Here is an 11,946-nt window from a genome sequence, read left to right as displayed (position 1 = left end):
TCCTTGAGAAACCACTCTATTTACCTCTCCACTGTGAAAACTGATCATTTATTCCTACCCTTTGTTTTCGGTCTTTTAACCAGTTACTGATCCATGAGAGGACCTTCCCTCTTATCCAATGACTGCTCTTTGGTGTGGGACCTTGTCAAAGGCTTTCTGAACGTCCAAGTACACTACTTCGACTGAGTCACCCTTGTCCACATGCTTACTGAGACGCTCAAAGGACTCTAATAGATTGGAGAGGCATGATTTCCCTTTACAAAAGCCGTGTTGACTCTTCCAATATATTATGTTTATCTGTATATTTGATAATTCTGTTCTTTACTATAGTTTCAGCCAATTTTCCTAGCAACAAACAGGTTTTCTGATTTGTTATTACCAGAATCACCTCAGAAGCCTTTTAAAAAATAGACATTATATTAGCTATCCTCCAGTCATCTGGCACAGAGACTGACTTAAGCAATAGGTTACATACCTCAGTTAGTAGTTCTGCAATTTCATATTTCAGTTCCTCCAGAACTCTGGAGTGAATACCATCTAGTCCTTGTGACTTATTACTGTTTAATTTATCAGTTTGTTCCAAAACCTCCTCTATTGACACCTCAATTTGGGATTGTTCCTCAGATTTGTCCCCTAAAAAGAATGGCTCAGGTGTGGGAATCTCCCTCACATCTTCTGCAGCGAAGACTGATACAAAAAATTCATGTATATTCTCCACAACGGCTTTGTCTTCCTTGAGTGCTCCTTTAACACTTCAATTGTTCAGTGGCCCCACTGATTGTTTGGCAGGTTTCCTGCTTCTGATGTACTGAAAAAAAGTTGTTGTTTAGTTTTTGTGACTTTAAATCAAATACATCATTCCAGATTATGAGATCCAAACTGCAGATATGTAAAGATAATTTGGCCTGTTAGAACTATACAATTTTAATTACTCAAAATCTGCTTAATTTTTTAAGAGTTAAAAACACTTGGAAACGTCTGTCCTATACATTATTTTCCTATTTTGTGTACTTTAAAATGATTGAATGAACTTTTCCTATTTTAAAACAAAAAATATGGTGTGATATGTATATCAATTTTTATTTCTGAAGGAGTATTTTTCCAATCTATAATCTTTTAAAAAAAGGTTTTGTCATGGAAATGCTGAGTGAATTCAACTACATTGGATAAAACATCACAAAGTAAAAAGTTATTATGTGTCAGCAATGTTCAACAGCTGTTTGTTCACTCATATTCTCATAATCAGTTTAGGTAGGAATTGCCAGTGGAACACAATATTCACTGTGTGTCCAATTGCAAAACTGAAATTGTGTGTAATTTTTGCACATACATGCACTGGCTTATGCCAAAAAAAAATTAAAAATCCAAGACAGGTAACTAGAGAATCAGTTACTTGATTTATGGAAGCTGATTTCCATTTGGGTACATAAATGTATGTGTTCAGAAAAAAACTGGCAACCTGCATGTTGTATGAACCTTTTTCCATGTAAGTCTCAGGTCAAGCTACACTCAAAAGTTATGTTCACCCAGTATGTTGCTCAGGAATGTGAAAAATCCACATCCCCTGAGCAATATAGGGAAGCCAGCCTAACCTATAGTGTAGACAGCACTAGGTTGACAGAAGAATTCTTCCGTGGACCTAGTTACCTCCTCTCAGGAAGGTAGATTAACTATGCCAATGGGATAACCCCTCCCCTCACTGTAGGTAGTGTCTACACTGAACCACTACAGCAGCACCTATGTTGCGTTTCAAGTGTTGACAAGCCCTTAGGCTTAGCATGCGCGAGCAACTTTGAGACATTTTCTTTTGAAACACATTGACATTTCCCAGCATGAATAAAAGAAAAGCTTTTATGTGTGCACACTTAACTCAACAGTAATTAAAGGACCAGTCCCATACTCATAGAAGTCAATAAAGTTTTGCTGCTAACATCAATGGAAGCAAGATTAAGTCTGTAATACATAAATGTAAGTAAAATTCCAAATGGAAAGATGCATATTGCTAAGCAGCCTCTACATGCTTTCTTCACCTTTTCCAAACTTGAAAATATTTTAAATTATGAATGGGTTTTCTTAGCTTTACGCCTGGTATTCCATACAAGTTTGTACTGAGGTGTCTATGCTACATAGCTAGTACATACAATAGATCTTTTTCATACTGTACTAGAATTACCAAGCCCTATAAGCAACCTCTGAAAAGGTCCTTCTTGAGCAAATGATTATGTAGCTTATATTAAAATACACAGTGGGCCTGATTCACAGCAACATTCTTCCAGTTTTACATCAGAGTTACACTGACATTAAACTGGAATAACACTATCCGGAATCAGGCCCATTGTGTCTTTTAATACAATCAGAGATACATATAGTATATCCCAGAAGAAGAATGTGTTTATTTTGTCTCTGTTATTAATAGGGGTCTTGTCTGTTCAGGCAATTAGCATTGAAGCAAACCAATAATAGTTGCAGTGATAATAAAATGTTTTTTATTGCCTGCGTATTTCGTAAGTTACATTCATTTTGAAAAAATAGTAAACTGTCTTCAGATCTACTTTATATATAAGGAATGCGCTCATCAGCAAAGTTATACACAACCAAATGTATAATAAACTTACTGCTATGACTTTAGCACATCAAACATTAAGGGGTAGCTTTTTTTCCCTTCTCCTTCTGTGTGCTTTGGCAACTTCAGATTCAAAAGTGTTCACCATTAAAAATAAAGGCAATATTACTGGCTTTAACTTAATGAAAACATTCAAAATGGAGGAGGACAAAAATAAGGTTCTATGAAAGATCCAATAATTTTAAATGCCTTTTTATTTATTTAAGTTGGTGAATTGTTAGAAAAGCATATATTTTTGTACAGATCCTACCCCCGACACAGTTTGAACATACTGAATACAGTTCCTTTCTATGGTCTTTTGTATTTATTTATTAAGTTGTCTGCAAATGTATCCATTGCATCATGCAATTTTACCTGAAGTGTTACCATAGTTAAAATAAGCCAGTTAATCAGTAATTTGGTGCTGTCTTCTGGTGTGCATTCCTCTTTTTCAAATGCATTTATTGAAGTAAAGGATTTACATCATATGAAATCACAGGGTTTTCATGAGTTAGACTAGCATACATATGTACAGCTTTAGGTAGAGATCGCTAAAGTAATATTTACAGTGTAAACATCAACTTTTATTATATCAGAAACAAATATATCACAACTGTCACTTCACAACATATTTGTTTTGGTTTGAATACTGAAGTCATTTCTTTGAAATACTATGTGGAACTCAAAAAATAGTTTGTTCTTGTCATAGATTTTCCCAGCTCTCCTTCAGAGACTCTGAAAAACAAGAAGAATGTGTGTTTCAAAATCAATGTTACAAGTGACTGCAATATCAGATAACTTTATCTAAAGTGTATACAACCTACCCAAATCCTTCAAACACCAACTACTGGGTGTAAGTGTCCCTACTGGGAGTAGCAACTTTGATATCTATGGAACTCCTATTCATGGCAATAAGCACTCTGCCTGGTAGGAAGTGTTTGTAGAATCAAGCCCAGCTAACAAGAATGTTGTTGAATAGCATCATACTAGGCAAGAGGGATGATACTGAAAGCAGTTGTATCCTTGGAGTGAATAAGTGCAGATTACCAAGCTGACATGGCACCAATGGATACTGATAGAATAATGGACAACACTGACCAGATTCTCCCTCTTCAGGGAAATCTGTAGCATGGTTACAGTCCCCTAATCTGGGAGGGAGGGAGGAAGGAACAAATTTAAGAATTGCCAGGATCAGATCAATGGTCTAGTCCAATATCCTGTCTCTGACTGTGGCCAGCACCAGAAACTATAGAAGAAGGTGTAAGAAAACTTGCAGGAGGAAATGATGAATAACCTTCCCACAAGGAACATTTCTTCCTAAACCCATCATTTAGAAGTTGTTTTATACCCTGAAGTGTGATCTTTTGGATTTTTGCTTATGTTTGGAAAAATGCATTTTCTTCTATTATCTGAAGGAAATGAAAAACTGAAGAAAAACATTTTCTTACTCGTATAAGGCTAGAGCGTCCCTCAAATGCTAGGATGGGTTAAATAATTACTTTTTGTTTATTTGTAGTCCATTTTTTGCCCAACTGCATCAACAGCACCACTGATACGAAAAATCCTCTAACAGAGCTTAATATATTTTCAAGAATATCAGGCCTGATTCACCACTGTTATCACTCCAATGTAAGGTCCGTGTAATACATTGAAATCTATGAAGTAGAGTAACACAGTTGTGAATGAGGTGCTTTGTCTCCAAAGATTCTGACACAGCTAAATAGGAAGTAGTAACACAGATATTAAGTAGTAACTCAGATATTAAGCATATCAGAACAGAGGAAAAAAGGATCTTCCCCACTTGATACACAGTTTCAGATAGGAATCAGCTGTCACATAGGTTGAGGGTGGTAGTGCACATGATTCTCATTCTACAGTTTTAGGGGGAGCTTGGATTTCAATTAGAAAGAATGATATAAGGCAGAAAGTGGGGATGGAACTTTATTTTTTAATTAAAGAAAACCAGTGAATTTATTCTCAGAAGCTAGAATATTCTTCCTAATTAAAAATAAGTCAATTATGCTTTTTTTCCTCAGTGCATGTGGTTTGAAACACCCAAGTGAGCTAGGTGCATTACCAACAGTGTCAGACTGTTCATTTAATTAGGAAGTTAGAGTGAAAGTAATCATGGGGATCATTTAATTAATCTTATTAAAGAGGTCATTACACTGAGACACATTCCCTGTAGACATATAAAATATATAATGGAACGTGGCTCATGCCAGAGGGATGCACTTTACAGAGAGGCCATCTTTTGTGTAGGATTACTATCTTAAGGGTGGGGTGACTACTGCTGAACTGGAAGGGTAAAAGTAAATTTGGACCTACCAATGGGAGGCGGTTCAGCAGCTCATCTACTGTAACATCATCATAGGTTTCGGAAAAGGAGGGTTCAAGCAATTCTGCTTCATCTCGAAGGCTGGCAGGGTTTAGCTCTTCTTGGCTGTTGCAGATGAGAAACATGGATTTTGTTGCACTCAGAAAAATAAGACAGAACTAATCATAGTAACTTTCTGTTTCATTAAACTTTATTAAACAATTTTTTAATTCAGTGAAGTAGCATGTCTAGCACTTCCTTCGATAACAGCAAATTTCAAACATTGTGCATTTTCATTGTAAAATTGTTACCTGATAGCAAGTCCTGTGCATAAGCCCTAGCTCTTTAGTTCTTCCTTTACTAGGATGTTTGTTCTAAATAAAAGCACTTTAAGAATATTTCAATAGCATTTTCCTTTATTTTAAGACTCCCAAATTCTCTGTGTTATTCTTGTTCTTTCATTCTAATTTGACTGTGAAGTGTGCTGTAAATAAATCACTAGGAGAAAATGTTACTAATACTTGTCTATATATTAAGATTACATTCCAAGATCATTAATGTTCATTGTATTTTATTTTATTAATACCTTCTTTTTCCAGTTAAAACTGAGTTTAAATATTTCTTCACGGCCATTTGCTTTCGAAATCGGCTGTAGTTGTCAGTGAAGACGGCATCAGAGTGACGTTTGACGGGCATCTGTTCGTCCATGAGGTTGTTGCTATGTAAACACAAAAAACAGTGGAAATTATCACAAATACATTCAACTAGAAAAGATAAAGACTTTGAACTATATGCAGTAAGTCTTTCAATTGCTGATTAGCTGAGTAAAACATTCATTTCCATTCCAATTTTCTTTTACTACTTCAAAAGTCACTCTGATCATATGGGTAATATCCTGAATTTTTTATTCAGTCTTCACTTAGGCAAATCTGTTGACTTCCTCCCATCTCAGTGTAATTAGAATTCACATTGATGTCTCTGGAAGTTTTGTATGAGCAAGTGTTGAGCACAGACTTTTTAGGATTTGGCCCATTCTGTTTTCTAATAATTAAAATCACAAACCCTTATGTGCCAATTCTTGTAACTTAAGAAACCCTTTTAAACAAACTGAAATCATCCTGATTTACACTAGAAATATATTTTAGTAAATTATCAAATTATATAGGCTGTCCGAAATATAAGGAACCTCTTAAAGGGCCTAGTCTTGTTCCCATTAAAGTCAGGGGTAATTTTGCTTATGACTTCAACTGGAGCAGGCTCCAAGTATTACAGTATGTTTATATATAGCTTTAAAATGTTTGCTTTGGGCAGTAGTGTAGTCAAGAGTAAACATAGGTATATGGAGTTTACCCACTTCTCATTTGAGGAATAAGGAGTTTAGGTTAGTTTACCCACTTCTTTTTTTTTTCTTTTTTAACCACTGGCTTTAAGTAAATTTCAGAGGAAAAATAGCACTTTGGGAAAGCCAAAGTTGAAGTCAGAAGTTTCCTGCCTCATAGTTTAGAGGCAGATCTTCACATGGTGTAATCTGCCATAACTCTACTGAAGGAACTACACAGTTTTACACCAGCTGAGAATCCAGTCCTTTGTATTTAGGGACAAAGTAGCCTGGGTAGAAATAAGTGCAAATTCAGTGCCCAATTTCTAATCACCTTCTGGGCATGTAAAATGGGCATTTATGCACCTAAGTGTAAGTTTGAATGTCAAAGTGTAGGATTTGCATGGCCTGCAAAGGGAAAAATATTAAAAAATTAGCCCAATAGTTGTCATATTACTGACAGCATTTATCATTAGTCTGAACAGCATACAGTCTGATTTTTTCAGAAGTGTGTTTAGTGTGTGATGTGACTCCTCTCAGGTGTCACAATATAATTCAAAAAGTCACTTTTGACAAAAAATACAATACATATAATACAAATAAATAATACTGTATTAATGTTAATGAATTATATTTAATTACTTAGCTCTTATATCTGAAGATCTCAAAAAACTTTTTAAAAGATAGTAAATATCATTGCCCCAATTAACAGATGGGGAAACTTGTGCACGAAATGGTAAGTGAAGCAAGTAGAATAAAAGCTCTATTTAAGTGTAACCTCACCTAACCCGTTTTCCAATAAGTGATTCCAGATATCTCCTTGCAGAAAGTTGACCCAAAAGTTTGCTGTAGCCACTGGTGAAAAGTCCATCAGCATGTCTTGCATTCCTAATATAGATGAAAAAATAACTCCACAATAAAATCTGGGCTCCCTATATTACAAGTAAATACAGTTTTTATTTTCAATTTCATAAGCACTTCTTTTGAAAATCATCATTGCTTTGATTTATTAAATAAAACAATTTTTTTAAATTTCCAAATGATTTATTACTACTTTCCAGCCCTTTCAGTGCTATAATGACAATGAACTCCAGAAAACTTTGCAAACAAACATACATTCTATGCTCCCTTTTAATACTCAATTTTTCCTTTCAAATGTCTTAAGCAGTTTGAAAAGTTCATTTAAATAAATGCAGGAAAAGCACTTTCTACCTTGGTATCATTTGAGCAATGCATCAAAATTTATATTTATGGCAACAAAAATTCTCACCTATCCATAGCTCTGGACATGTCAAGATAGAATTTGTCATTTTCTGGCAGTGCATTTTGCAAAATGTCAGTTTCAGGTTTTAATGAACCTTGGGCTTGATCAGGTTCACTTGCTCCATCAAATGGCATTCTGTTTCCCAACCTACTGAAGAAGAAAATCTCGTAAAGTATTGCAAAATGAGGATATTTAATACTGTCTCTTTCAATGCAATTTGCATGCAGTCTCATATGTGTCAAACAATATACATGTATCTAATGCCCAAGACATTTTAAAGCAAACTGGATAAAGCACAAGAAAATACTCTGCAAGTAATAATCCTTCATTGGCAAGATGATAGAGTACCTGGTGTAATAGATTTTCTCCATCTTTAACCATATATTTATATGAATCTACATATTGGGTCAGCATTCACATTTTCATAATTTTATCATTACAAATAATTGACTTAAGGGAATACCATGCAATCCATGGTCATTATAATTACTTGCAAATGGCAATTGTAAAAATTTTAATGGCAACCATTGCAATATACAGGAATAGGTATAGGATATAAACTACAGATTAAATTCACTTCTGTGTAAAGGGCCAGAAGATCTATGTGCTATTTAAGTTCCAGTCAAGACCTTAAAATGGTGCCTAAGTGGAACTAAATGGTTCTTGGGCCTTTGTTCAGGTTCTCTGAAGAGGGATGAATTTTACCATATAAGATATAAACATATAGCTATATACTGATTTTTATTGTCTTTTAAGACTGATTTGCTAGTAATTCATCAGAATATCTCACTGCTAATAATTAATGTGTTTTTCATCATAACCATAATTCTGTTAAAGTAGTGTTAATATCCCAAACATTGACCAATCAACAAATAAACTAACAAAAAGTTTATGTTGCCCACTCCCACAGTTTGATGCATGATCTCATGTATTATTAAGGATAGCATGACGATGTTGCAATGGTATGGCAGCAGACATTCCTTCTGGTCACTCTTGTATTCTATGGAAAATGATAGCTTCCTGTCAGAGTGGTAGATGCAGCATGTGATGATGTAGCAAATCACACACTGAGGTCGGGAAGAGATTTCATGCTAACATTGTAGGCATACACTCCCTGTGGACAAATTATACCTATTGGAGTAAGACATGCAGGATTTAGCTCTTATGAGTATTCCTTCAGCTACAGATATTTTATGAACCAAGTACAATTACTGTTGTGTGAAATAAACCAACCCAAGTGGAAAATTTTAAAATTACATAACTATAGTTACATTCATTTGTTCTTTTCAGCATATACATTTGTTTCAATTTAATACTGAAAAAGACATTGTAACATTTGACTCTACCTTATCTAAACAACAACCCAACAAAAATTCAAAATATCAAACTTCAATGTGTTCTTTATGCCAAAGCTATGCATAGATGTAGGCAAGTCACTTTCTCACAATCTACTGTAATACAGTCTGCAGCCATAATTTGAGGCACATTGAATCTGTTTCTACTCTTAAGCATGCTATATATTTGAAAAGAATTACAGGATACCAGTCCAGCTATAATGCTAGGGGTGAAGTGAAATGTAGGTTTTGCCATAAGAAGAGCTGATACTTCTACTGATACTTCTACTTCTACTTACTATTTGTGATAGGCCAATGCAACCCCAGAAACACAATTCAGCATGTTTACTTTACTATTTGTCATATTCTTCATGTAAATAGTAATAATTACTAAAGGGCTATTAGAGTGGAAATGGTACTTAGAACCTTTAAAATAAGAAGTCATTTAATTGCTATCCACCAGTGGTGTTGGCACTGGCTGAATGAAAGGATCACGTCACTTCCTGGTGTTCTTGGGGAACAGATGGAGAAGGGATCGCCACTTCTTAAAACGCTTTTAACGGTTTACGTTATTTACAGAGAGGGGAGGTAGACCAGCCCATACCATCCATGCTACTGCCAAAAGGGGAAATCTTAACTGACGCTATTGCAAAGATTACCAGCGTAACCAATCATTATTAGTCCCTTCCTGTAATGTTGATGTGAGAATGTAATAGATGAGCCTTTCAGCTAAGTTTGCTAAAGAGGCATGTATTCAAGCCTTGGATTGGAGTTTCCAAGATAACAAGTACACTAGGACGCTGCTGATGCTAACTAATTAGACCGTTTGTTGCAATATCGCCTTTCGCAGATCGTGTTGTGTCATTAGCGAGCAGCCGGGTGCTTTAGCTCGAGGTCTCATGAGTCGGAACAGCACTTACCTCATAGCTGAATATGTCCCCAAAGGAGGTAATGCCAGTGCTGGCGAGCAGAGAACACTGAAGAGTGTGAAGGACAGAAGAAGCTGGGAGCTGCTTCTATGTTCCATCATGCTGGACCTGAGTTAATGAATAGGAGACAATAATTACCTCCTATCGGCACGGGTTTCCGACTGCATAGACAGAGGGCCATTTCTAAGATGCTTTTGTCGCTGTCTGAAGGAAAGGGGGCGGAAGGTTTTGGATCCCACGTGGAAAAGTAAGGATCCCTGCTGCGGGCTACACCTCATCCCTCAAATATGGCATGCCCGGGTACTGCTGTTTAAAATTTGCTGCGAGCTGTATCTTTTGCTTTAGAAGTCGGGGGGCACTCGCTCGGTAATACAGATCTGGTTGACAATAAACTATTTTTTCTAAATCACCTGGAAGGAAACTATTGCTTCTGCTTTGTAATTCCTAGTATCTGATGAAGGCCGAAGGCAGGGAGAGGGTGAAAGGGAGAAGTTCTATCCAAAACGTAAACCTCCTTGAAACTCAGACATTAGTGAAAAATAAACCCGTTTGAATTTGAAGAATGAAGAAATAATGTGAATTAACATTGTGCATCCTCTACGTTGTGCTCCGCTGGGGAAGCCACGTACACTTACTTCTCTTCAGTAGTTGAATAACTTAAATCTGATTAAATAAAGAATGATGGTTCTCATGCTGCACTGTACAATACTGCCGTAGAAAGCGGAACTGCACCTTGTTTCAAGCAACCAAAAGGCAGGAGCAGCAGTGAGGAATTTGAGTTGAACATTCTAAACATGAATGTTCATGTTCACTCAAAACCAGCCTGCATCCCTTTGAGCTCGAAACAGAGACTTTAAGTGGAAACTTTTTGTAGAGTACCAATACCTCTTCTAGTTCCCCCCCCACACACACACACACACCCCAGGCAGGAAAGAAAAGTGCAGGTAAAGCGAGAAAAGAAAGATCGGCTTGATTTGGTTAATTCAGTGAATTTAAATTGAGGATGTAAAATAATAAAAGCGCTAAGAGGAAGCACAAGTAATAACTATCCATAAGGGAGAAATCGGCACTCAAGGAGGGGCAGCTAACATGCAGCAGTAAGGAGAAGTAAAAGGGAAGGCGCTCCCTCACCGAGCAAAGCAAAGACACCCTAAATTGGTTAATCTGAGCTAAAATCCATAGGAATTGATCAAGGATTAAGAAGGAGAAGGTAGCGTCAGAGAAGGCAGGACTGTTCTATACATTCCCATTTGCTGGTTGGTCAGCAACTTTTTAGCGTTAAGACTGTTTGCATTGCTCTTATAATCGGGGGGTCCTTTCTTCTCTCTACTCGCTAGGAAGTTCCAGTGGGTGTATTGAGACCAGGGCTAGCTGGCGGTACTCACGAGGCAGGGAGAGGGTCCTTTCTCCTGGGAAGTCCGCCCGGCGCTGGGAGTTCTCCTAGGTGCTGAATTCCTCGGCTGCTCGATCCGCACTCTGTCCCGGGTACTGAAGGGGAATGTGTAGGGGCTGGGTCCGTGTGGCCGGGGCTGCTGTTTCGGTGGTGTTCCCCAGCCCTCCTCCTTAGGCTGATGCCGTCTCTCCCCTTCAGTAGCACTCTGCCCAGCCCTCCAAACCGCCTCGTTTTATAGGGTTTATACATAGGACCACGTTTCTGCTTCAGAAAAAGCAATCACGTTACTTGGGAGACGTCACTATTCCCAAGGGGATGAATGGAAGTCCGTGATCGCTTTGTTCAGGATGCTCTGAGCCGGGGAAGAAGTTCATATTTAATTCATGAGCAGCCTGCGTACCCTATTTTTATTGATTTATATTAATGAATGGCTTATCCAGTGAGTAAGACTTGGCTGACAACATAATTCAGCTTAAAACAACAGATGATAGTTGGGCAGGTCCTGCCACTCAGTGTGCTGCAACAGGGAGCCCCGTTGTATGTTTAGCCTGTGTATGATTAACCGGGAACTGTTAGCAGCCTGGTTCTCCTTCTGTACATTAAAGACAACGAGGGATGGGGGGGAGAGAGAAAACATGTGGGCAGCAGCTGAACGTATGGCCAAGCATGAGTTCTGAGCAGAGCTTCTGTCTAGAACAGTCGCAACGACCTTAGCAGCCTCACATCCACTCCCAGGAAAGTTTTGGTGTCTTGTAAACTGTTAAGTGTCCCGCTGAGGTTGTGTCGAAG

The 11,946-nt window shown here is 37.4% G+C and overlaps 1 protein-coding gene across 2 annotated transcripts; it reads right to left on the bottom strand.

Annotated features, from left to right (window-relative positions):
* Nucleotides 1–2,462: 2,462 nt before the first annotated feature.
* VIP (vasoactive intestinal peptide) lies at nt 2,463–11,548 on the bottom strand. 2 transcript variants are annotated; one of them, XM_005301414.5, is made up of 7 exons: nt 11,150–11,548; nt 9,756–9,872; nt 7,508–7,651; nt 7,021–7,125; nt 5,506–5,637; nt 4,931–5,045; nt 2,463–3,337 (listed from the first exon to the last, which is right to left on the bottom strand). In XM_005301414.5, the coding sequence occupies exons 1-7, from the start codon at nt 11,404–11,406 to the stop codon at nt 3,329–3,331; spliced, it is 879 nt and encodes a 292-aa protein (XP_005301471.1). In that variant the 5' UTR covers nt 11,407–11,548; the 3' UTR covers nt 2,463–3,328. The 2 variants fall into 2 exon arrangements, with proteins under 2 accessions (XP_005301471.1, XP_005301472.1); XM_005301415.5 differs by having other exon boundaries at nt 7,508–7,648.
* Between the last annotated feature and the right edge of the window lie 398 nt (nt 11,549–11,946).

This window comes from Chrysemys picta, chromosome 3 (genome assembly GCF_011386835.1).
Source record: "Chrysemys picta bellii isolate R12L10 chromosome 3, ASM1138683v2, whole genome shotgun sequence".
In the NCBI taxonomy this organism is placed as follows: Eukaryota; Metazoa; Chordata; order Testudines; family Emydidae; genus Chrysemys; species Chrysemys picta.
This window is presented reverse-complemented; position numbering and strand designations above follow the sequence as displayed.

Coding starts and splice junctions, on each gene's coding strand:
- VIP (XM_005301414.5), bottom strand. CDS start 11,406: ATGTATAAACCCTATAAAACGAGGCGGTTTGGAGGGCTGGGCAGAGTG. Junction 7,652..9,755: donor GGGACATATTCAGCTATGAG/GTAAGTGCTGTT, acceptor TTTCTTCTTCAG/TAGGTTGGGAAACAGAATGC. Junction 5,046..5,505: donor GTTTTAACTGGAAAAAGAAG/GTATTAATAAAA, acceptor CATCTGCAACAG/CCAAGAAGAGCTAAACCCTG.